The sequence below is a fragment of the Macaca thibetana genome, chromosome 8 (assembly GCF_024542745.1).
Source record: "Macaca thibetana thibetana isolate TM-01 chromosome 8, ASM2454274v1, whole genome shotgun sequence".
Lineage (NCBI taxonomy): Eukaryota > Metazoa > Chordata > Mammalia > Primates > Cercopithecidae > Macaca > Macaca thibetana.
Window position 1 is genome coordinate 139,092,063 of NC_065585.1, and position 25,846 is coordinate 139,117,908.

The window sequence follows — 25,846 nt, forward strand, 5'->3', positions numbered from 1 at the left end:
CAGTGAAGTCCAGTGAGGTCCAGTGAGGCCCAATGGGGTCCAGTGGGGTCCAGTGAGGTTCAGATCAGCTTCCCAAGTCTGGCTCCTGGTCAGAGTCCATGTCCTGTGGCACGTGGCTGAGGGCCTTATGTTATTGCTGCTGATCATGGGGAAGTACTAAGCTCCTGGCGCTGTGTCCCCCACCCCACCAGGCCCTCTCCTAAGTCCAATCTCTCTGACTTCAGGAAGGACTTAGTCCCTGATAAGGGCTCCCCTCACCAGGCTGTTCCCATCCAGAGCATCTCATTTTCTATTAACTCAAAGTCAGCTGATTCCTAACGTACTCAGAGTTCTGCCCTCACTCAATGGGGGAGGATCTGAGGAGATGTCTTGGCTCAGGGGTGGGACACGGAGGGACCACCTTTGAATTCTGCCTACCACTAGACCCCAAAGACCTTTTTATAACTATATCATACATTAAAAACTACTATTATTTTAAAATATTCATTTGTGAATTTATTTACACTAAAACGGATATAATTTTACATGTGTATTTAAAATAACATGTCAATTACATGCTTATATAACACATTTTTATGAATAAGGATTCATTTTCAAACAAAGCAAAAATTAATGTGAAGAGTGTCATCATTTTAAAAGTTTTCAAAGCTCCTTAATGTGTGGCTTAATAGAGGATGGCTGGATTCTCATAGCACCTTTTGCACTAACTTTGTCAAAATTTGTTGTTTTGGTGGAGATATGTAAAATAAAATATATTGATGGTTGCTACTGTAGTCATTGGAAAGGGGGATGCTTGTTGACCACTAAAATAATATCAGAGATGTCCGGGAGTTCTTGGATCTTATTTTTAGAAGAGCTGTTTCAGAATAACACCACAAAATACACAGTTTTAGGGCATGTGTACCTAAGGCACAGGCAGGCAGTACACAAAGCAGTGGAGGGAACAGTACAAACAGCAGTTGTCTCATGTTTCCCTCCAACACGAATTTTCATGAGTACTGGTGTCATTATCTATGTATTGTTCACAACCAGCTTTAGTGCAATATTCAATATTATTGATTTTATTTACTTGGGACAAATATTGAGTTCCTCGATATGGTAACCATCTACTCTCTTGAAAGTCACTTAATAATATCAGAGAAAACACAGGCAATATAGTAGTGAGAATTACACCACCTTTAAAACTTTGCTCCCCCAAAAGAAAGTGAAAAACACAATTTTTAAAAACTTAAAATGTAGGCTGGGCGTGGTGGCTCACTCACGCCCAACACTTTTGGAGGCCAAGGCGAGTGGATTACCTGAGGTCAGGAGTTTGAGACAAGCCTGGCCAACATGGTGAAACCCTGTCTCTACTGAAAAATACAAAAATTAGCCCGGTGTGGTGGCATGCACCTGTAATCCCAGCTACTTGGGAGGCCGTGGCGGGAGAATTGCTTGAACCCGGGAGGTGGTGGTTGCAATGAGCTGAGGTCACACCACTGCAATCTAGCCTGGGTGACAGAGCAATACTCTGTCCCTGCCCCGCACCCCCCCGAACAAAAAGTTAAAATGTAAACATTATTTTCTGAGATCTGTAAGAAAAACAAATCAATAAACACATTACTGCATTTTTGCTGTAACACATTTTAATTTCATGCTATGCTTAAATTACATTTATCTATCACGTTTCCTACTTTGCCAGCACACACACACCACACCATGAATCCTGGTGATAGTATAATTTACTATTAAATAAGTGTGTGGTAAACCCCAGGAAATTAAAACATAGTTTAATTTCTTAATTAAAAGTAATGCATATGACACATTTTTATAAGGCCAATTTTCCACACTGTGGTAGCTTCTTCACAGAAGAAACACAGTGTCACTCTCTGCGTTGTATTGGATCAGGACCAACAGAATCTTCAAGGATAGCATCACCCAAGTCATTGCTGCAGCTAAGAAGCAGGCATTTTCCCTTTTTGTTTATTTATTTTTTTGACTCCCCAGGGTTCATCTTCAAGTGGCCCTGGTGTAAGATCTACCAGAACTTACTTGTTTTCAGTCACTTATTTGCTTAGGAGCTGGAAATGTTAGAATTTCCCTGTCTGCTTGTCCAGGTAGCTCCAGATGAAGAGGTGAGCCTTGATCACCTTCTAATCACATTCATAACAACTGTGGAATCAGCTGAGAAATTCACCGCTTTTTGAAGGGTTTGTGTTATTCTAACTCCAGGGTAGTCTAATATGTCCCTAGAGAAAAACCCAGGTCTCCACAAGTGAATGGACAGAGACCATAATCTCACCCTTAAACAGTGAGCTCTGCAGTCCTGTCCTTCAAGAAACAATAATAGAAAATTAAAATGTAATATCTAGAGGTGCCTACACACCTTCCTAGCACAATGTCTTTATACAAGTGGAAGGCTCCTTTTCTTATTACGTTTATTTATTGTTTGATTTATTGTACGTATCTAAAAAGAAAAACATGTATCACAGAAATCCATGAATCACAAAAACTTATTTTTGCATTTTAATTTTATACACACATACTGACTCAGTGAGCTACACTGGAATTTTGTAATATTGTAGATATTCAAAGAACACAGCCTAAATTCTGGGCTGTCTTTGTCTCTGGGCTGGTCTTTGAAGATCTCCTGTTTGTTACTAGAGACAGGCCTGGATTGATCATTAAACTTATGGGAGCCTGTGTTTATCAGCAGATGTATTTCATCTATATCTGAGGAAATCACAGAGTCGACATTGTCATTTCGATCCATTGCTGGAGTGGGCATCGGACATCACTCAGGACTACCTACAGTTGAATTTTCTTGATACTATTCTCACCAGTAAATGCCCAGCTAACATCAGATAATTCTCGTGACAGCTCTTTGCCCCAGAGACAGCTGATTTCATGTTTGAACATTTTCACTTTGAGCGAGGCTTCCTATGTGACTTATATCCAGTGATTGATGGTGACTCTATCCCTCTAGGCCTAATAAAACAATTCCTGACTCTGGTCTACACAGAGTGCCTTCGTGTATTTGCAAACAACCATTGTGAGTCCACTGAGCCTTTTATTCATAGAAAAGAGCCCCTTCCTGCTCACATATTCCCAGCTGTTTATTCTTCGTGGAGGTCTCAGTGTTCATTTGGCTTTTTTTTTTTTTTCAGCTAGAATGTATTTGAAAAGACCTACTCTTGAGTTTATGTTTATTTATCACACTCATAAATAATATTCACATTTCTGATAGGAGTGCTGTCCTTATAGGTATGAGAACTGGTATGTCACAATACAACTTTTTTTTTAAGTAGATATATTTCAACATGAATATAATAATAGAATTGAAGGAAAGACAAAAAAGAGACTTTCCTGTGGGAACAGAGGCAAGTGGCTTGGAATCCCCAGGGACAGTGAGAAAACACGTTGTGGATGTGGGATTACAGGTGCATTCAGGATGTTGTGGGATTGCAGGTGCATTCGGGATGCTGTCAGCCAAGTGTCTTTTGTGTGCAAAAGCTTGCTCCCAGAGTTCAGAGGAAGCACTGCAGACTGTGAGCATGGACACACTTTTAATGAAATGAAAAAAAAAGGCAGACTTAAGAAATTCATTTTTAGAAACTTGAGAGGAAAAACAACATAAAAATAAGGCTTTCCTTTCGGTGTATGACAAAGCCTGTTTTTAGTAGTGAGGGGCTTCCCCCTTTCAATCAGGCAAGATTTCCGAGTTATTGCTGCTATCTGTGTTAATGCATTGAGTTTACTACCATACAAGGAAACCCTTGGTCTGAAATTCTATTGTTTAGCTACTGAAAAGCTAAAATTTTGCTTCATTACTTCTTCTTTACAATTGAGTGAATCTTGTTAGAGGACACACTTAAAATAGTTTTGTCACCAGAGTGTTTTTAACAGAGGCTTCAAGAATAGAAACAGCTGTAAGAGCAGAGGGAGGTGTTCTTGCTGCTCTACCATGGAAGGCGAAGGTATGCAGAAACCTCCAAGAGGAATTCGACTCATACCTCATTGTTATTTAACGTTTTCCTGACAAGCATGAAAGTTTCAAGACAAGATCTAATTATCTTAAGTTGCTAAAAATGGATCTTTAAATATCATAGTTCAAGGAGAAGTTCACACTGTTTGGGAAAAGGCTTAATGAAAAGTTCGTAACAAATTGTAAAAATCTAAATCCTACTCGAATTCATTGACATTTGGTAGAGCAAACATATTAGCATATTACTAAATGCATGTGGTATGACACTGTAATAGTTCAGCAATCACCAAAACCAATAAACCATATCAACCATGGAGGCTGTCTCAGTAACAGTAATGTGCTGGTCGTGATGGACTCTCGAGCTGGACCTCCCAATTTCTGGTAGAGCTCCCCATAGAAAACACTGAGTCTGGCTGTGTCTGTCTGAACATTTGAAATAGAGCCTGGGTTGTGCTATCATATCATGGAGTAAAGACAGCTTAATTAAAAGGTCTGGGGCTTTTGGGAAGGCCCAGGTGGGAGGGGTCACTTGAGCCCAGGAGTTCCAGACAAGCCTGGACAACACAGTGAGACCCTCAGCTCTACAAAAAATTTTAAATGGCTGAGCGTGGTGGTGCCTGTGCCCCAAGCTACTTGGGAGGCTGAGCAGAAGGATCCCTTGAACCCAGGAGGTCAGGGCTGCTGCTGGGGCTACAGTTGTACCACTGCACCCTAGCCTGAGCAACAGAGCAAGACTCTCTCCATTAACAACAAAAGGGCTGGTCTTAGTGGTACATGCGTAATTTTATTTTCCTCACTTGAATTATCTCTAAAGGTTTTTCTACTTTTGATTCAATTGACTGAATATGTCCTGATTTATAATTTCATTGTTAACCCTGATCGAGCTTGCTTATGTGCAAGGGATGGCTTCTGTTTGAATCTAATGCACAAGCCTGTGCAATAGGAGCTGTATCAACCCATAACAGGGCCCAGAGACTTAGAAAATTGGCCAGTGCTCCCTGGCTCATGTCTGGCAGAACCAGGCCTGACCCTGGGTAGCCTGCAGCCAGAATCTGTGTTCTTCCTCACTGTGTTTTACTGCTTCTTATGGTTTACTGTGAATAAGGAAGGACTCAATGTTTGCCACTGCAGGCCGCAGCGAAGCACCTACACATCAGTGCTCACGTCGCACTCTTAACACTTGCTTTGAATAGCTTTTCGAACACTTTCATTCTTACCTGTTTAAAACGTATTCCACCTCTGATGATAGGTTGGGCTGGATAACCTTGTGAGTTCCTCCCTCCCCTGAGATGCTGGGATCTTCTGTGCTCAAGTGTTTATGGATCTGAAGAGCCGAGATTTCAGTGGTATAGTAAGACTGTATAATAAGGGTGACCATTAACTTATTTCCCAAACTGGAGTACTTTCATGGGTGAAAAAGGACACGATCAATAACTGTGCTGGGACAGCAGGTGTAAACATGGGGCATAGGGTCACTGCATCGATGCCCACTTAAGGCCTAGTTTGTATGCACATTTTAATTTATGGAAAGGCACCAAATGCCCTTTGTAGTCAGCATTCTTACGGAGCTCATGATCCCCACAAATTATGCAAGTAACTAAAAGAACAAACTGAGCACTGCTATTGCAGTCAGAAGTCCTAGATTTGAATATCACACTACTTTATCCCAGCTGGTTGGCTTTGGTAAAGAAAATTGGTATTCCTTATTTCCTGATAGGCTCATGAGGCTTCTAGTAATTACTACTATGTAATTCTTGGGATTGATATGGACAGAAAGGTAGAGAGATAGACTGTTTGATAAATACACTTCTGCATTTACACTTTGTATACTGTGTATTTTTTCAAGAAGGGTTCAGCTATACCTATCAGGATGAAAATAAAAACATTAATGGGTTGAGGCACAGTGGCTCATGCCTGTAATCCCAGCACTTTGGGTGGCCGGGGTGGGCAGATCACTTGAGGTCAGAAGTTTGAGATCAGTCTGGCCAACATGGGAATACACTATCTCTACTAAAAATACAAAAATTAGCCAGGCGTGGTGGCGGGCGCCTGTAGTCGCAACTACTCAGGAGGCAGAGGCAGGGGAATCACTTGAACCTGGGAGGCAGAGGTAGCAGTGAGCCAGGATAGCACCACTGCACTCCAACCTGGTCAACAGAGTAAGACTCCATCTCAACAGCAACAACAAAAATTAATGGGTAATTGGAGAATCTAGAATGTTTTGGAATCCACTTTGAGCTTTTAGGTTTTTGTTTCAGGAGTAGAAAGATGGAAAATTAAGGTTCTTAGGTGACTGGTCTATCCAGCCCTAAGCAGACATCTCTCAACCATGTCCTTAGTGAAAATTAAGACTAAAAATAGTGTTTTTTGTTTGTTTTTGTTTTGCACAGGAGTAATCTGCATAACCGAATTGATGTTCACTTTATTGTTTTTTTCCTTCTAGTTATCTCGTGTGGAAGTCTTTCCTTTCCCCCAAATGGCAACAAGATTGGAACGCTGACAGTTTATGGGGCCACAGCTATATTTACGTGCAACACTGGCTACACACTTGTGGGATCTCATGTCAGAGAGTGCTTGGCAAATGGGCTCTGGAGTGGCACCGAAACTCGATGTCTGGGTAAATTCATCTATGTTCTGGCACTTACTTAATTCGAATAAACCTTAGAAATAGATTACAGCTGTGTAACACGTATGACTTCTTGCTATAATGCCTTAAATCCTACCTAGGGTCGAAATGCTGCACTTCCGAAAGTAATTTTTTTCTTTGGATATCTACAGGGATTTGTTTTTAACCCGAGCAATAAATGAAATATATTGTCTTATGTGCCACAGAGGCAATCTTACAAGAGTGCTGAATATACCTACACTCAAATGCCATGATGATTTTAGGACACACAAAAATGAATTTCAAAAATATTGTTACATTTTATGTTTTTAAAAATTCTTTAATTATGTCAATGAATTGAAGTTATATTCATCCAAATTGACATAAGTACAGTGAATTATTTAAAGTATTCCATGTCTACAATAATTTGATCTTCTTTTTTTATAACTTAAAATATTCTGCATAATTTTAAAAAATGGATTGAAAAATGTTTCCACTGGAAGATGCTTTGAATAAATGTATGAAAAATCTTGAATAAGCTGTTTAAAGCACCACTGTTACTAAAGAGTGATCTTAGTAGGTCTCCTGGTCATTTGTAAAATACCTTACCTGCCTTTGGTTCTTCTGAACCTTCTCCATGTTCTTCTTCTTCTTTTTTTTTTTTTTTTTTTTTAATCACTCGAAGCCATAGAAACTGGAAGCTTTAAGCTTCTGAATCTCATGGGCTAGGATCACTTCAGGAACTAAGCCAGGCCCAGTAAACTTCAAATAGCAAAACCTGTTCTTCTTTTCATTTGGGAGAATCTGAAGAAACAGGATGAAAGGAAGGTAGTGACCCTAGAGAAAAACCAGCCACCAAAAAGAGGTTGTCACACTTGTCTGTGAAACATTAGCTACTTATTTAAAATTACTGCAGGACTTACATGAATGCCGCTTGGTTTCTTCACTCTTTCTCGCTCTCTCTAGTGTATTATTGAATATATTTTGTGCATTATATATTATTGAACACAGTTATATATATGAGTGTGTGTAGATGTGTCTGTCGTTGGATGTCCTCATTACAGTTTTCAGTAGACGATGACATTTCCTTCGACTATGTATGATTCTTCATGTAGAGAGTCACAAGTCCTTCTGGGAGTTTCCATGCATTCCTAAATATCCTTCTGAAATTGGCTGGCTATGGAACAGCACTCTCCTTTAGGCAGCTTTGGTGTGGACTAGCTCTTCTGTCTGGAGCTTGGTCCTCTCGAGGAATCAAGTCCTACCAGGAGGGAACTAGGTGGTCCAAGACACTTATGTCTAACAGTATGTACCACATCTCTGTTAGTAATTGTAAACATGAAAATTAATAGCAACTTACACTTGATTGCTGCTCTACTGCTTACAAACATCCCTAATCTCATCATTTTGGTCATTACCACTTCAGGATGCAGGAAAGGCCTTCATTGTTGCTTTGGGAGTTTAAGTGACACATTCGGTTTACATAACTGTTAAATGATGGGTCAGCTTGGGGCTTATTGATCCCTGATAAGCCTTTATCTATCTTGTGTTATTCCTCTGTCTGAAAGTTAAGGCTTTGGAGTAGAAAGGATGGGATACATGTTGAATAGCTGGCTGCCTGGAGATGCCCCCAAACATGCCTCAGTGCTATGCAATACATTTTAGAAGCTTTTGAAAGATGATTTGCTTATAAATGAGTCTATTTGCTCCGAGGAAAATAAGGAAGAAGAGAAATGCCCAGGTTATAATGTATAAAACATTTGTGTTGTAGATAGTTGATACAGCATATAAGGAATAGTAAAATTAGAAGAGATATAGAGTAGTTAAAGGGAAAAAATACAAAAAAGATTAGAAATGACACATAAATGTGTAAATACTAATGGATAAACCATGGGTAATTCGTTTAGCACAAACATTTTGACAGTTAATAAATATAGTTTTGCAGCTACCACTAACTGGAAGGGTTGAGATTCATAATGTGTGAAGCATGGTAATGAAGCACATCCCTTTACCAAAGACATCTTTTGTGGAGGGGTGACAGCATATGGAACTCGGCAAAAATGTATGTCCACAAGAAACCATAAAGTTGTATGTGAGACTCAGAGGAAAATAGGGATGAGTGAGTAAAAAGATAGGAGAACAGAGATGATACTGCTTGAGTAGATTATATGACTCTAGGATAGATGAAGGGAACAGAGGCTGCAATCCTAAATGTACACAAATATTTAATAGAGTAGCAATTGGATACCTCCATAATCCAAATATCAACTAGGTGCCATATTTGGAGACAATGATTATAAATGATGATATTTATTGATGAGTTAAAATGCACATGGCATTTGTGAGATTTATCTGATTAGAACATACAGTAAGTGCTTATTCCTTTGACCTGCAGATAAAAAAGAAAGCATAGAGAAGTGAAGAATTTGCCCAACATGGTAAAATCGAGAATACTATCATGCTAATCCAGACCAATAAGGAAGAGTGTGTTGTGTTAACTAGAAGCGAAATGAGCTCTGGAACCTGGATTAGTCCCATCTGGAGGTGCATGCAAGGGGCAGGTGCAAGGGTCTTTGTGCCTTAGTTCTGTCTGGTTAATTGTGTCCTTCATCCTGTACTGCCAGGATGCTGATGTGCTCTCACCTATCAGTCTTGCTATTGCTTTTCTTCCATCTCTTAACTTGTTATTGAATTAACCCTTTCCCTGTTTCCATGACTATGGCCCTTTTGAAAATCACTCTGGGTTTCCACCAAGCTAAATGTCCTTGAGTAAACTTCAGGTTCATCTGGAGTAAACCCCGTGCCAGGGTAAACGAGATAGCTGTAGTGGGGAAATGACTGGTACTACAGAGGCAGTTGGTAAGGATATATTTCTTTAAATTCTGAAAACAATCTATATAATCATAACTTTAACACTAAAAAAGATGACCCCTTGACAAAACAAAACATCCCCCAAAACTATGACTGTGAAAAACCAGGCCAGGCCCTATGGCTCACGCCTGTAATCCCAGCACTTTGGGAGGCCGAGGCGGGCGGATCATGAGGTCAGGAGATCAAGACTATCCTGGCTAACATGGTGAAACCCCATCTCTACTAAAGATACAAAAAATTAGCTGGGTGCGGTGACAGGCGCCTGTAGTCGCAGCTACTTGGGAGGCTGAGGCAGGAGAACGGTGGGAACCCGGGAGGTGGAGCTTGCAGTGAGCTGACATCGTGCCACTGCACTCCAGCCTGGGCAACAGAGCGAGACTCCATCTCAAAAAAAGAAAAAAGAAACAACAACAACAACAACAAATCACCCAATCGGGAAAAAATGGGAAATTACCCAAAGAAACAGAAACAGCTACACCAGATTTTCTACAAGAAATTCAATTTTCAAGCAAAACAACTGTCCCAGGACATATTGAAGAGAATGAAATGCGTTTTTAAAGAGAGTGTCTTTTTTTTTTTTTTTTTTTTTTTTTTTTTTTTTTTTTTTTTTTTTTTTTTGAGACAGAGTCTCGCTCTGTCGCCCAGGCTGGAGTGCAGTGGCGCAATCTCGGCTCACTGCAAGCTCCGCCTCCCGGGTTCACGCCATTCTCCTGCCTCAGCCTCCCGAGTAGCTGGGACTACAGGCGCCCGCCCCTGCGCCCGGCTAATTTTTTCTATTTTTAGTAGAGACGGGGTTTCACCATGGTCTCGATCTCCTGACCTTGTGATCCGCCCACCTCGGCCTCCCAAAGTGCTGGGATTACAAGCGTGAGCCACCACGCCCGGCCGAGAGTGTCTTGAGAAACAAATCCATCACAAATTGGAAATGATGTGAAGTGTTAGGAACCCCAAGAAGGCTGCCTTGATTATGCTTAAAACAAGAACCAAATTCATTCTTGAAGCTGGTATGAAAATGGATGATTATTCAGTTGTTTGTTTTTTTTGTTTGTTTTTTTTGTTTGTTTTTTTTCATTCAGAAGCTGGGTCTTCCTAAATTGCCCAGGCTGGTCTCAAATTCCTGGGCTCAAGCAATCCTCCCGCCTTAGACTCCCAAAGTGCTGGGATTATAGGCAGACATTTTTAAAATCAGAAACTGGCACCCTCCAAAGCTAAGAAGCTTATAAAAGAGAACTTCAGAGTTCTCAATGAAGTTGTGTCTCCTGCCCAGGAGAATTTCATCTGAACCAGCTGAGGGGACTAAAAATCACACTGCTGAGTTACTGGCAGTATTCTTGGTGAGACATTATGAAAAGGAAGAACCCTAGAGGGAAACTCATATCTAGTGTGATTGTTCACACAACAGGAAAAGAAGCTAGCTGTCCAAAACCATGAATTGACTTGATGATATACAGAGCAGATACCCCAGCATATTCATCATAAGTAACTTAGGAAATGTATTTTCACAAAGAACTAATAAAGTTTCACAAGACACCATGTGAGTTTGGATCCATTTTTTTTCTGTTTAATATTGTTATGAGATGGGTATTTGTAAGTACTATTCGGAAATGGTGTTTCGGAATCAAAAAATTTTATTCCTATCTTCAATTAGGGCATAATAATGATTCTAGTTGAAAGAGTGAAAATAATATTGGATGATGGATTCAGGATCTCAAATTCTTATGATAGGCCAAACAAACGAATATAATCAAAATTAATGTAAAATTTTTCTCAGAGTAAAAATAATTTCAACGTATATGATGACAGAAAGTTCTGAGTTCATACTATACAGGCAGGGAACTTGGGAGTTTGGGTAAGAGCAGGCTCATGCGCGATAAGTGCTCCCACGCGATGCTCAGGCTGAATCTTATTAATAAGATTCCTCCCATCCTCTGTTTGCCCAGGAATCCCATATCCAGAATCATGACTTCAGTTTTTTAATAGTTTAAGTGGGCTCTTGAGGAATTGCTATGTATCTGTGGGGATGGATCTGGTACCTATGATCTTTGAGGACTATTTGGATTTTTTTTTTTTTTCCTGAGATGGAATCTCACTCAGTTGCCCAGGCTGGAGTGTGGTGGTGTGATCTCAGCTCACTGCAACCTCCCCCTCCTGGGTTCAAGCAATTCTCCTGCCTCACCCTCCGGAGTAGCTGGGATTACAGGCACCCGCCACCACACCCAGCTAATTTTTAGCATTTTTAGTAGAGATGGGATTTTACTATGTTGGCCAGGCTGGTCTGGAACTCCTGACTTTGGGTGATCCACCCACCTCAACCTCCCAAAGTGCTGGGATTACAGGCATGAGGCACCACACCAGGCTGGAAAATTTTTGATATTACTTTGACAGAGAGAAAAGTAAGGTCATTCGTAACTATTTTCACATATTTAAAATATTATCAGGTGAAAGATGGAAGAAACTAGTTGTGGGAAGTTGTTTTCCCTATCAGTGCCAGCCCTGACTGAGGGGTAGAGTCAGCATGAAGACCGTGCTGAGATCGACACATTTTAATCAGGAATATGTGGGTGGGAAAAAAGAAACAAACGTAAAGTTAATTGTGTATATCTGCCAAGGCAAGGCCTAGGTTGAAGCAGACATCACATGTGCATACTTCCAATTGCACATGGGTTTGTAATAGCAGTGTATTTGTCTGTTCTCACGCTGCTAAGAAAGACATACCTGAGACTGGGTAATGTATAAAGGAAAGGGGTTTAATGAACTCACAGTTCCACCTGGCTGGGGAGGCTTCACAATCATGGTGGAAGGTAAAGGAGAAGCAAAGGCACATCTTACATGGTGGCAGGCAAGAGAGCTTGTGCAGGGGAACTCCCTTTATAAAACCACCAGATCTCACGAGACTTACTCACTACCACGAGAAGAGAAACACCTGCCCCCATGATTCAATTATCTCCTCCTGGCCCCACCCTTGACAACTGGGGATTATTACAATTTAAGGTGAGATTTGGGTGGGGACACAGTCAAACCATATCAAGCAGGCACTGTGTACAGAGAAAGAGAGCTTTTGGAATCAGTGTAAAAAATCCCCACATCCCCCTTCATTTGTGTATTTTTAAACAAGTGGATCTTCCCAACAAGGCAACAAAGACTTTATGCAAAAGGCAGGGTCCACTTTGGTTCTTTAGATTAAATTCCCTTGGGCTATATAGCCTAGATCCACTATCTTTTCCATCCTTGTGCAAAATTTTTTAACAAAAACATTTTTTTTTCCAAATTGTGGCTGAGATATTTTGTAGCTTATTTCTGGGGCTACTAGAAAGAATACTGTTTCCTGAGATTGTGCTTCAGTTTCGTGTGCAACATGACTCATACTTCTGGCATACTAGTTGTTTCCAGTGACTTCCAACATGGGAGAATATGCCGGAATCCTTTTTGAGTATTGCAGCTGGAGTGGCTAAGCATGGGAATGGATGAGCTTTGACAGACTGAGTCTTGAGAATGTCAACTCTAGGAGAGCTGTAGTTAAGGAAAGGAAAGATGATTTTCTATGTCTAATATTCAAGAACTCAATCCATGCTGTGTTTTAGGTCCTTAGTCTAGATTCTAAGAAGAACCCTTGAGAGAATATGGAGTGTGCATGTAAATATCATTATAAATAGATTTTGAGCAAAGTAATGCACAGGTGCATCAGAATACACTATTATAAAATTTAGCCCACCCTTCATCAACACGATCACTCCTGCATTATTACTCGGATCTCCCAGAGTTCTGTAAATTGCCAAGGATCTGCTCTAATTTGCCAACTGTGCTGTGTAACGCTACACCCCTCCCCAGGTCACAGAATTACACACTGAGAATGTGGACCTGGTATTCACTCTCTCAGGCACCTGCTAATCCACCCGGGAAGTTTATAATCTACTTGATCCCTTAATTATTTTCTCCTGTTTATCTTCCCTGTGGTAGTTTGCTTAAACCAACAGAGAACACACAAACTAGAAAGAGGTTATAGTTTGTGGTCTAGGTTTCCTGTCACAGAATCCCACATTCATATTTTGAAAACATTTACATCATTTAGACGTATCAGCACATAAGAATCTATCCTCTCTGCACTGTGTTACCTCTTCAATCTCTAGTATTCAAGATATAAGTGATAGATTGAGCTATTTCCCACATAAAGGACATTATCATTTTTTATTAGATTGTTTTGCTATTGTTTGAAATAAGTTTGCATTTACTGCACTATTATAACCATGAGGAGGTGAATCGTTCTGTAAATACAATATCATGGTTATTTATATGGCTAAAATAGCTAGATGACATGATTTAAAATACTGTTTTTAGACTGTAGTTGTTCATAGTTCTTAGATAATCAAATTTAAATATATTCTTCAATTGCCTTGTATTTTGGAAAGATCCACATAAAATATTTAGTAAAACAACTGGTTATGATAATGCTTATATCAGAGCAGAAAGGTAATATTAGAGCATAAAGATTAGCACCGCCTCCCCTGCCCCCCACCCCCCGCATCTTTGCCGTACCATCTTAAGTGTAAAATATGTTCTGTATGTTAGTCAGGAAAACTCCCTATACCAGTCCTCAGATTTTCCAAATGCATTGTCAGTGGCTAGGGAATAAATAGCAAATTCTCAGCTGTGGGTTTTTCTGTCATATTTCTGAATAGTACTTAATAATATTTTTTCTTTTCCTCAAGAACTATTGTGCAGCATTCAGAGGTTAATAAGATATGGTTCTTCTTTTATGAAATCTATGCTCTAAGTAATAAATAAGGTAAATACCAAGTAGCATTAATAAAAAGTTGAGAATAGGCAGGGCACTGTGGCTCACGCCTGTAAGTGGAGTGGGAGTGTGAGGTGGGAGTCTGAGGTGGGCGGATCACGAGGTCAGGAGTTCGAGACCAGCCTGGCCAACATAGCAAAACCCCACCTCTACTAAAAATACAAAAAATTAGCTGGATGTAGTGGTGGGCACCTGTAATCCCAGCTACTTGGGAGGCTGAGGGAGGAGAATCGCATGAACCCGGGAGGTGGAGGTTGCAGTGGGCCGAGATCATGCCATTGCACTCCAGCCTGAGTGACAGAGCAAAATTTCATCTCACAAAAAAAAAAGAAAAAAAAAAAGTTGGGAATAAAATAATGGCAAAAGGGAGATATAGGCAAAGTACTTGAGAAATCCAGGTGAGAGTGGGAGCAACCTAGAGGCTGATAGAAGAGTAGATGTGGGGGAAACCACCCTGATTTTGGTGCAATTCCAGCAAGCAGGCGTGGGGTAAAGCCATTCCAGAAAGCAAGAGCTGCGAACGTGGTGTCAACAGCATAGATGTGGAATAAGGCCCAAGGAAGTCAGACTTGCCTGAAACAAGCAGGTACTGGGGTCGGGTCGAACTCTCGACAGCCGCATGGTCACAAGAGCCTGGACTGATAGGGCCACAAGGTGGTGGAAAAGATCTGATTACTCTGACACCCACTCTAGAGCAGGCTTTGAGCTGAGTCCCGATGCACAGAGCATGGTGCTGCACTCAGAACTCCCAGTCCAATAGGGGAAGTGCATAGGTAGGAAAAATTAGAATGCCATCTGCTAAATCCCAAACAAAACACAGTAGAAAACTAGGAGGCTGGGTGTTGTAAATAGGCAGCACCAAAGGTAGGCTCTCGTATTGTAGGACAAACCTGAAGTAAGGGAGATCCTTGCCTCTTGTATGAATGGGCAGCTCTTCCTTTGGGGTTTGTGGAAGATGTGCACCTGCGGTGGATTTGGACTGAGGTTTGAGGGACTACATTCGTGCCTACATGTGCCTACTACATGTGACACTGGCAGGCAAAACTGCGGAGGAAGCTTTAGGACGATGAGGGAAGAAGGTGGAAATGTGGTATATTCAGGAACTACATTGAGACAAGGAACAGATGGAAGATTACTGAAAGCCCCAAAGACAGTCCAAACATGGCCCTGGTTTGAGGTTTTCTTCAAACCAAATAGGTTTTAAAAAGCTGTCATTCACTAAGATGTGTGAAGCAGAGATTTGATCAAATGGATTTGTGGCAGAGGACTCGAGCCCGTGTTTGATGCTATCACGAACAGTACAGAGTGCTGTAGGCTCTGCAAGGCCAATACCTCCATGTTGAACGAATTCCACACACTGTGATACCATGCACATCTATGCATGGGCTAAGTCGGTCAGCATTGCCCCTAGAAATTGCACTTGGAGGGGAAAAAAATAACACCTCATTTATCAATATACAAATGTGTTTCTTTAGCATATGCAGATCTAGAGACTTAAATATGTCTGTTGATGTGTACTGCTAATAATAGTTTTTCCTGCTTGTAAGTGAATCTGATCCACCTGACATTTTGTGACCATTTGTTAATACTCAAGAAAAGTTTGCAAATTGGCTTTGGAATCTACTGCCCAAATAACTCTGACTTTAGCCCAAAGACCGTGTTACTGCACAGAATGGATAGACTAAAGCATATTGTATTCTCCTACAGGCACGGGATATTTGTATGTATTTTATTTTCACCAATAAGTACCAATAATCACAAAGCAAATACTGAGGTTGAATATTTGGCTTATAGATTTTCTGAAAATGGATTCCATTCTAATCCCCTGACCAATATTTAGTATTTGTACTGCTACAAACCTGCACATTGAAGAGGTGACCTTCAAGTAGGATCCTCTAGGGGAAAAAGTGCATATGTGGGAGACCTAGTGAGAGGGGAGAGATCCTGCGTTTCCAATGGAAGGATCTGATTCCTCCCCAAAGAATGCTGGGCTCCAGGTCTGTCCTCTGTCATGGGAGACATTGTGGCCACATTCCCACTGGTATACGGGGTTTCTGCAGGAGAAGTGAAACAGTGGAACTTTATTACATTTCCAAATCAGGGAACCCATTTCTAAAATCACACAGGTCTAGGTACTTGTTGGAGACTCTCACCTGCTGTACTTGCATTTGAGGTGTTCACTCGTTGCATGTATTATGATGTTAAGGTAAATCTGCTAACGAGTACCTCAGGTATCTTCGAGGGTCCACCTTGTGTTAGTCACTCAGAAAGTCACCACTAACAATCAGTGTGGTGGTTTTAGGTTGCAAACCGCATGACTCCTTTCAGTATCAAAAGCAAGTGCTGCAAAAACAGTGCGGATAGCATAGCTAACAAAGCCAAATCCTGTCCACCAATAAGATTCCTCATCTAAAACACAGCTTGGTAGAACCGCATTCCAGAAAACATAGGTCACCCGGGGGGGCACGCTGGAGCTCTGAAAGAACCAGTTTCTGAATGCTCACTCTACTGGAAACAAACAGACAAAACAAGCTTTTGTTCTCTCAGCAAGGTTTTTTGTAACTTACACTAAAAGACCTGTGCAGTGGAATTGAGATGGAACTCTAGAAACAAAGGCTTTGAGAGGCTGTCCTTGCGGAGGCCCCTGCTCTCCTGTGTTAAACTGTGTAAACGGCAGGTGTGCGGTGTCCCCTGGTCTAAGTGTGGGCCACACTGTGTGGGTGTTAATGGAGTGAGTGGTTTCCCCTGTGTCTGTCCCTAACGAACCTCAGACTAAACTGACCTCACAGAGGGAATTCAGCCCCTTTCTGCCCTCCTGAGTGCTGTGGCACAAATGTAGTTTGCAGGCAAACCTTGACCAATCAAGAAAGTAGGCCTTTCCTCCTTCTCGAGCCTTCTTCCTGACATTTTGCTTGCGACATACTCTATTTCTTTGCTATGAAAATGGACTCAATATTCCATCCATCTTGCTACCAGTCTCTGTGCTTTGTTCAAACGTTTGGTAGATTTTATTTCTTTCAAATCCAATTTTAGAGAAAGATTGTTAAAAAAAAAAAACTCACCTTTTTTCTATTTGAGACATTTTAACCAAAATATAATAGCAGTTTATAATTACAAACAGTAACAAGACTTTTGTTAGACACAGAATAGAGTAGACTGAAAAACTAGTGATTTTCAAAGCTTAGGGTACGGAAACTCTTTGTAACGCAGGAAAGACGTCGAGATTCCTAGGACCCACCCAGTGTACTGCAGAGTCCATACATATAACACCTCAGTGGTTCTGAGGTTTCATGGTATTATTATTATTATTGTTTTTATTATTTTTTGAGACAGTCTTGCTCTGTCATCCAGGCTGGAATGCAGTGGTACAATCTCAGCTCACTGCAACTTCCGCCTCCCAGGTTCAAGCAATTCCTCTGCCTCAGCCTCCCAAGCAGCTGGGACTACAGGCATGTGCCACCTCGATTGGCTAATTTTTGTATTTTTAGTAGAGATGGGCTTTCACTATGTTGGCCAGGCTGGTCTTGAACTCCTGACCTCAGGTGATTCACCTACCTCAGCCCCTCAAAGTGCTGGGATTACAGGTGTGAGCCACTGCGCCTGGCCACAGTATTCTTATTCCAATGACATGTTTTGTAGTATAGTGCGGAAAATGGAGTTACCGGAGCAGACCATTGCATTCTTGGTTCTGTCACTGGTTCTCTCAACAGTTTTAAGCAGTTGGTGAATTACCCCGTCCACAGTCATACCTGTCCTCAGCATGGAGAAAATGAAGAATTAAAATGTAAAATTCGTAAAGTGTGGTAGTAATTGAATTGTTAATTCATGCTTGAGCTAAAAGAAAATGCAGCAATTCCATGAGGATATATTTACATTATCTATCTATATACGTTGGATTAAAAATCATATGAATTTGGCCGGGCACAGTGGCTCATGCCTGTAATCCCAGCACTTTGGGAGGCCAAGATCACAAGGTCAGGAGATCGAGACCATCCTGGCTAACAAGGTGAAACCCCGTCTCTACTAAAAACACAAAAATTAGCTGCTGGGCGTGGTGGTGGGCACCTGCAGTCCCAGCTACTTGGGAGGCTAAGGCAGGAGAATGGCGTGAACCCAGGAGGTGGAGCTTGCAGTGAGCCAAGATCATGTCACTGCACTCCAACCTGGGCAACAGAGCGAGACTGCCCAGTGGTGAGGTTATTCTATTTCTATTCATTTAAACAAGTACTCAGTGAGTGACTAATGTGTTAGAGACACTGCAGAGAAGCATGAACATATTACATTTCATTCTGATGAAAGAGAGAGAGGCTTTCTAGGTTTTGTGTAGATGACTCAAAACCAAGACTACATTAAGGATATTAAAATAAAAAGTAACTCACATACAAAGATATAGAATAATACTATCATAGACTAATAGAATCTTAAATTTAAAATAGAGCTCAAAATTCATTAAGTTCAAATTTCTCCTAATGCAATTTTCCCTTCCTCAACATATTGACACGATATCATTGAGATTTGGGTTAAATAGTATTCTGTGAGTGAAATTGTGTGGTTATCCTCTAGTTGTAATAACCTACAATTGGTCTAAGATTTTGAATGTTTTAAAACAGAATTAACTGATGGCTGGGCAGTGAAAATAAGTGAAAACCAGATTGCTATCTCCTTGTTTCAAAATAGGAAGCCACATTGAAGAAATAATTGTTCCATATTAGCAAGCTTAGATACTAGGCAATCCTGCTGATACGTAACTTTTTTTTTCATCAGGCAAGGAGGTAAAATGCAATGTTTTTGAAGGACATCCTCTGTTTTCTTTAGGCATTTGGTGCCAATTCCTCAGAGAACTGAAATGACAATGTGTCAGAGAGGAGTTGCTGTTGGGAATCTTTATTTACAATCCTGGCTGTCAGGCTTCCTGCCTGATTTCTAGAGTACACAGGTGCTTCCTTGACCATTACAAGTACTTGTTTGCCAGGTTCCCAAAGAAGACTGCAACTTCAAACTATGTGTACTTATGAAAAACTCAGTTTAGAAAAATAGTAAGGCTTCAAAGGAGTCATGTTTCTCTAAGTCAAGAATGAGGCCTGAACAGATTATCTAAAATGAGAGGGGCTCTATTAAAATGCACCCCTCTTCACATCGCTGTTACCTTTGGTCCCAAGTCCCCTCCTCTTGGAGTAGTTCCAGGCTTCAGAAGTAATCCCAAAAGGAATTGTTGGTGTCATTTTATTGTGTGTTTCTAGAAACTGGCTATTCTATGCCTCACCTCAGAAATGGTTGGGATCTCTTGTGCTGGGCTGATGGGCTCCTCTGGCTACCAGTCCTCGTCTCCCTGTCTCTAGGATTGGAATGATGACTCCATCTCCCCCATGCACGACAGAGCATGTTATGCAAAGGACAGTGTCTGGAAAGGGGGAGCCTTCAGAGGCAATGTCCTCTGTGCCTTTGGTAACACTTGCGGCTTCAGGGGGTCTCTCTTCAAAATATGGACAACATTCACCCTCATCCACCTTCTCTGCTTGTATCAAGTCTCATGTGTGGGAGTGATTGGGACAGATCCCCAGAACTGACTTATCGATCTGATTGACTGGAATACCTGCCAATGCACTAAAATTAGCCAAATCTAGCCTGGCTTTTTGTGATCTAATCTCTTCTACGAGTTGAGGCAGAGATCAGATTCTCTTCTCTCTCTTTCCTCTGCAATGTTACCTTGCTAATAATAAATTTGTTCTCCAAAATAGGAGAACACAATGTTTCTAAACTTTATCTTAAGCAGAAATACAGATTATGATTTTAAATTTCCCTAGAAGGGTATACTTAATCCCAGAGGAGTATGACAACAATTTTGCAATTTCTGAAATCTGGGTGTGCAGGAACTTGTGTGGAGCATCATTGGCTGTGTTCCCTGTTGGGGAAATAAGTGGGCAGGGAAAATCTCCACCTTGATATTCTGCATGGACCCCAGGCTTCTGTAGCTGTTTCCCTATCATAAGTTCCTTTCTATAACTTCAAAGATAAATATTGACTATTACTTTGAGAATAGGTGTACTCTCACTTTATTGCAAAATTCCTCTTAAACCAATTGTTTGTCTGATTTATTCTTTATTTTCCTGTGAATTAAGCAAAATAAATGTTGATGCAACTATAGGACAGTGACAAAGATGACTATTTAGGAACTCACAGCGAATGTTTTCCTCTTCTTGTGAATCCAAACCCCAGGTGTAACAGGTCCCGTTCATGTAAGTTACCCTTAAGCCTTTGTATTTTGTTGATTTAATAAGAATACCCTTTCCATATATGTGAGGAAGGGAGAGAGAGAACAGAAGAAGTTGGAGGAAAGAAGGAAAAGTGAGAGCAGTAAAGAGGCAGAAGGAGACAGAAGAGAAGGTAATAAAATGGTTAGTTGTGGTGGTTCACACCTGTCATGTCAGCCCTTTGGGAGGCTGAGGCAGGAGGATTGCTTAAGCTCAGGGATTGAAGACCAGCCTAAACAACATAATGAGACCCCGTCTCTACTACTACTACTACTACTACTACTACTACTACTACTACTACTAGTACTGCTGATAATAATAATAAACTACTCGGGTATGGTGGCACGTACCTCTAGTCCCAACTCCTCAGGAGGCTCAAGCCAAAGGATGACTTGAACCCAAGAGTTTGTGGCTGCAGTGAGCCGTGATGATGCCACTGCATTCCAGCCTGGGTGACAAAGCAAGACCCTGTCTTAAAAAAAAAAAAAAAAAGGTGGGAGGGAGTGGAATAATGTCAGAAGATCCTTCTCCATGTGGAAGCTCTGCTACTAAAGCTCTTTCAATGCCATGTTTGTCAATTGTTTTACTGTCTACGTGGACATTCTGTCTCCCCTTAAGTAAAGACGCCTGCCCCGATCTTGCCCTTCTTCCTGTTCTTTCACTGTGCTCCTGGATAAGCCCTGCCACCTGTTAGTTTGAATCGTCAGCTGTGCATGCTCCTGTTTTCCCAAGCCCACACTAACTTCAGCACATCTGTCCCTCAAACTCTACACTTCTCTTTTCAACTGATTCTGGGCCATTTTTACCCAGACATCGACTCACTCGTAACTCAGATTTTCATAATTCAAGTTGAACTTATTCTCTGATCCCTTTCTTTCCACTTGGAATTTCACAGGTAATTTGATTTTTGATTTTCTAGTGTGTCAGATTAGAAGCCCTCCTTACCAATCTCCTAACTACCCATAATCAATACGTTAAGAAGCCCTGTTCATGCTAATTCCAAGAATTCCTTCTTTACTTTTTGCTTTGATTTGAAAATAGTATAACAAGGTAAATAACAGAATACAGGTAAGCAAAATAAGTGAAATGAATAGATGGGAAAATCACAACTAGGAAAATACAAACCATTTCATATTAGAAATACTACTTATTTTATCTACGATTTCTGAAAAAAATGATAGAAAGAAGAAAAACTATTTAGAAGTATGCATATAGATGTGAAGAGAAAGATTTCAGTAAGTTATGCCTTTAATACTGTTATTGACTTGATAATAAAACTAAGTTATGAAGGTACTACTTTTATAAATGACAAACACTCTAAATTTTAAAATTGGTTTTATGCTTTTAGCTGGCCACTGCGGTTCCCCAGACCCAATTGTGAATGGTCACATTAGTGGAGATGGTTTCAGTTACAGAGACACTGTGGTTTACCAGTGCAATCCTGGTTTCCGGCTCGTGGGAACTTCCGTGAGGATATGCCTGCAAGACCATAAGTGGTCTGGACAAACGCCTGTCTGTGTCCGTAAGTGCACTCTTTGTGGATGAATTCATCGGATGCTTCCTTTTGCCACAGTGTCTTTGGTTATTAGGTCACAATACACACCTGTTTAATCTTCGCTGTGAAACGGAACAGCAAACTTTCGGTTTTGCCTGCGCAAAGAAAGAGAACGGGAGAGCTGTCATGTGCACGCTTTCCTTTCTTTGGATCTCCTTCCCATTTTCTTTCCTTCAAACTCCTTTTCCTGACTCCACATTTAATTTGCCTATTAATTCATTTTCAATGGATCCCTGGCTAATAGTGTCATGGATTCCTCCTCCCTGATATTATCACAGGATAAACTGGGTGGAGAGAAAAGCTGATTGTAGGAGGGTGGAGGTGCAGGGTCTGGGGTCTGCTGGGCAGCTTTGCAGTCTTAGAAACAGCGCCACTCCCTGCCTCATCCATGTTACGTGTATTTTTGTCATTGTTTCGTCAAGAATATAGGGAGTTTTGTAAGCATTCTTTCTTTTACTTGAAAGAGGTAAAACTGGCCAGGCACAGTGGCTCACGACTGTAATCCCAGCACTTTGGGAGGCCAAGGCGGGTGGATCACCTGAGGTCAGGAGTTCAAGACCACCACCCTGGCCAATATGGCAAAACCCCATTTGTACTAAAAATATAAAAATTAGCCTGGCATAGTGGCGGCACCTGTAATCTCAGCTACTAGGAGGGGCTGAGGCAGGAGAACTGCTTAAACCCTGGAGATGGAGGTTGCAGTGAGCAGAGATCGCGCCGCTGCCCCCCAGCCTGGGCGACAGAGCAAGACTCTGTTTTCCAAAAAAAAAAAAAAAAAAAAAAAGAAAGATGTAAAATTACATGTAATGAATGATCAACGTTGAACTACATAACTTCAGAGATAAATATTGACTATTTTTAGAGTAATATACTCTCACTTTATTGTCCAATTTTCCTTAAACCAATTGTTTTTCTAAAATATTGTGTATTTTCCTTTGAATTAGACAAAAGAAATGTTAATAAAACAGTGACAAGGATTATATGTAATAGTGCTGTGAAAATGTACAAAGTTCAAGGGTTAAAGCTTTACTTAGAGGAAAAAACATTGTTGACAAGATAAATGGGGAAGAAAACACCAGTTTTATGACTGTAGTGTGTTTCTTTTGAAAGGGCGAATGATGGATAGCTCTCCCTGATCTGTCTTGCTGTTATCTGGGTCATGACATAATGACAGTTCCCTGCATTTCAAAGGATCATACGACAGAGATTCTCAACAAAATAGGACCTGAGTGTGCTTAGTTATTTTGATAATTTCATGATGTGTAAATTGATATTGCAATAATTTATACATGGACAATTTAAAGTATCAAACCCCCATACTGTCTCAAAAGGAGGGCTTCGCAAACTCAGCTGGTGTGTATGGAGAAAATATTCAAAACTCATGATTAATACAAGAATTTTTAGCATCTCTTGTTTTTCACTGCTTCATTTTTAAAGCATTTGGTATTCTGTCATGATTCAAGAGAGAAGTAATAATTATGATGATGAAGAAAGTGCATTTGGCAGGTGTTTGTTATTTTCCACAATTATATTAAAAGCCTGTAGGGTCAGCCTGTGGTTCTAGCTCCCAATATTCCCTTCCGAATATAAATGCCATCTGTAAACTGCCTGATTAGTGGAAAACCTTCAGTCCATACAGTTAGCATGCCTGCATGTTTCTTAGTAAATGATCCCAAGTGAAGGTGATGACCTGTTCGATATTTAACAATGGCGTTGACCTGTCTCTCTACAGCCATCACATGTGGTCACCCTGGAAACCCTGCCCATGGATTCACTAATGGCAGCGAGTTCAACCTGAATGACGTCGTGAATTTCACCTGTAACATGGGCTATTTGCTGCAGGGCGCGTCTCGAGCCCAGTGTCGGAGCAACGGCCAGTGGAGTAGCCCTCTGCCCACGTGTCGAGGTAGGAAAAGCATCCAGGAATGAGCCCTTTGCTCTGGGAGTGTTGTAGGCTGCCCAGTAACACCAAAGAGGCTGTCTCCATGAATCCAGGGCGATGCATAAAGAGTTCTGCAAACTCTCACCATTCAGGTGTGAAAGCATTTCCGAGAGTAAGCACCAAGCTTTCCGTGGCTTTCTCCTGTCTGTGGCCAGATGTTCAATCACGAAAATCTGGAATTCTCTCCTTTAAAGATAACTCATCTTCCATTCCTCTTTTTATTCATTCATTTACACGTTTATTTCTACCCTGTATAGTTAGCACTGGGGGGGCCGTTACGCTTCTAATTTTATGAATGTCTTTACGAAGCTCCTACTGTTTTTAATTTTCAGTTATTTATTTTTTGATTCATTTCTTTAAACATAGTCACAGAGACCTGGACTTCATCTGAGCTTCCAAGACAATTCTGTTCTGTCTTTTTTGCCTTTCTAGATGTTTGAGCTCATAATGTTTAAGATTTCATTTCAATTACTTTCCATTAAACATCTCTCTTACTGATGGTGCCTTGTACTTTAGTGTGAAGGGCAAGTATTTTTTTATGGTAGTAAGATGAAATTAAAGCCAGGAACGTATCAATGTCTCTTTCTCTGACGAGAACCTCTCTTACCTTAGGGCTCCCACAGGAGCTATCTTCAAATAAGCTGATAGCAGAGTGGGAACCCAAGTCATTTAAAAAATGATTAGAGGTTGTATAGAAGTTGGCTACTCAACTGCAGAGTTCTGGCTCAGGTCTAACTTGGAGGGCTTGGTGTAAACTCAGAGGCTGAGCAAAGACTCCTAGCTCTATTTTCCCCTAAAATGCTAGTGCTGTCAGGATCAGAATGTTTGGGATTTGACCAACACACGAATGAAACCCAGTTCACTCAATTGACCATAGGGCAAAATGCAAAGGAAACCAGGGTTGGGGGTAAAGCCAGTGTCCCTGCCTCCGCTGAGCCCCAGCCCCTGACCAGACGAGGGAACCACCCCACTTAGATAGCCCAGGGACATTGGTCAGTCCCAGATGCACAAGGGTGAGCTTTCATTTTATCCAAACATGGTCTCCCTCAAAAATAAAAACCAAGAGAGGAACGTGGTTACCGATTTCACCTGAACTACAACTTTTCTTCTTCTTTCATTATATTTGTGTTTGTTTTTCCTTTAATAATTACATGGAGGCCGGGCGCGGTGGCTCACGCCTGTAATCCCCGCACTTTGGGAGGCTGAGGTGGGTGGATCATGAGGTCAGGAGATCGAGACCATCCTGGCTAATACAGTGAAACCCCGTCTCTACTAAAAATACAAAAAATTAGCCAGGCGTGGTGGCGGCACCTGTAGTCCCAGCTACTCGGGAGGCTGAGGCAGGAGAATGGCGGGAACCCGGGAGGCGGAGCTTGCAGTGAGCCAAGATTGTGCCACTGCACTCCAGCCTGGGGGACAGAGCGAGACTCCGTCTCAAAAAATAATAATAATAATAATTATTATTATTATTACATGGGAAATATCTGATGTGCAGAATTAGGGTTGAAATGATCTCTTTCGCTTTAGTTTCACAATCACAAGGAATAAGAGGAAATGCAAAACACTGCTGTGTTCTCATTCTAGCATAATTCAACCTTTTTGGCAGTTGAACTCTTATGACTGGCAACTGTGCAGTGGTGTTTTAGGAAGTATGGAACAGGGCCTAGCAAAATAGGCTCTGAAGCTCAAGAGAGCCAGTGGTGACTCTGTGTGGAGGCCACAGACTCCATAGGGAGCAGAGCTGAGTTTACTGCCTAGGCCTGATTCTTCCAGAGTCAAACATGCCCCACTCCGCCCTCAGCTTCTCACAGTCGTGTGTGTGTCTATTAGCAACGTGCTTCATTTCTTTACTTAGTAACGTCATTA

At 41.1% G+C, this 25,846-nt stretch overlaps 1 protein-coding gene across 1 annotated transcript in view; it reads left to right on the forward strand.

The window, feature by feature from the left end:
* The window catches only part of CSMD1 (CUB and Sushi multiple domains 1), a 2,043,790-nt gene that overhangs the window by 1,958,171 nt on the left and 59,773 nt on the right, over nucleotides 1-25,846 (forward strand). The window contains 3 exon segments of the mRNA XM_050802644.1: nucleotides 6,408-6,581; nucleotides 21,832-22,005; nucleotides 23,771-23,944. Coding sequence (XP_050658601.1) covers nucleotides 6,408-6,581; nucleotides 21,832-22,005; nucleotides 23,771-23,944 — 522 coding nt within the window.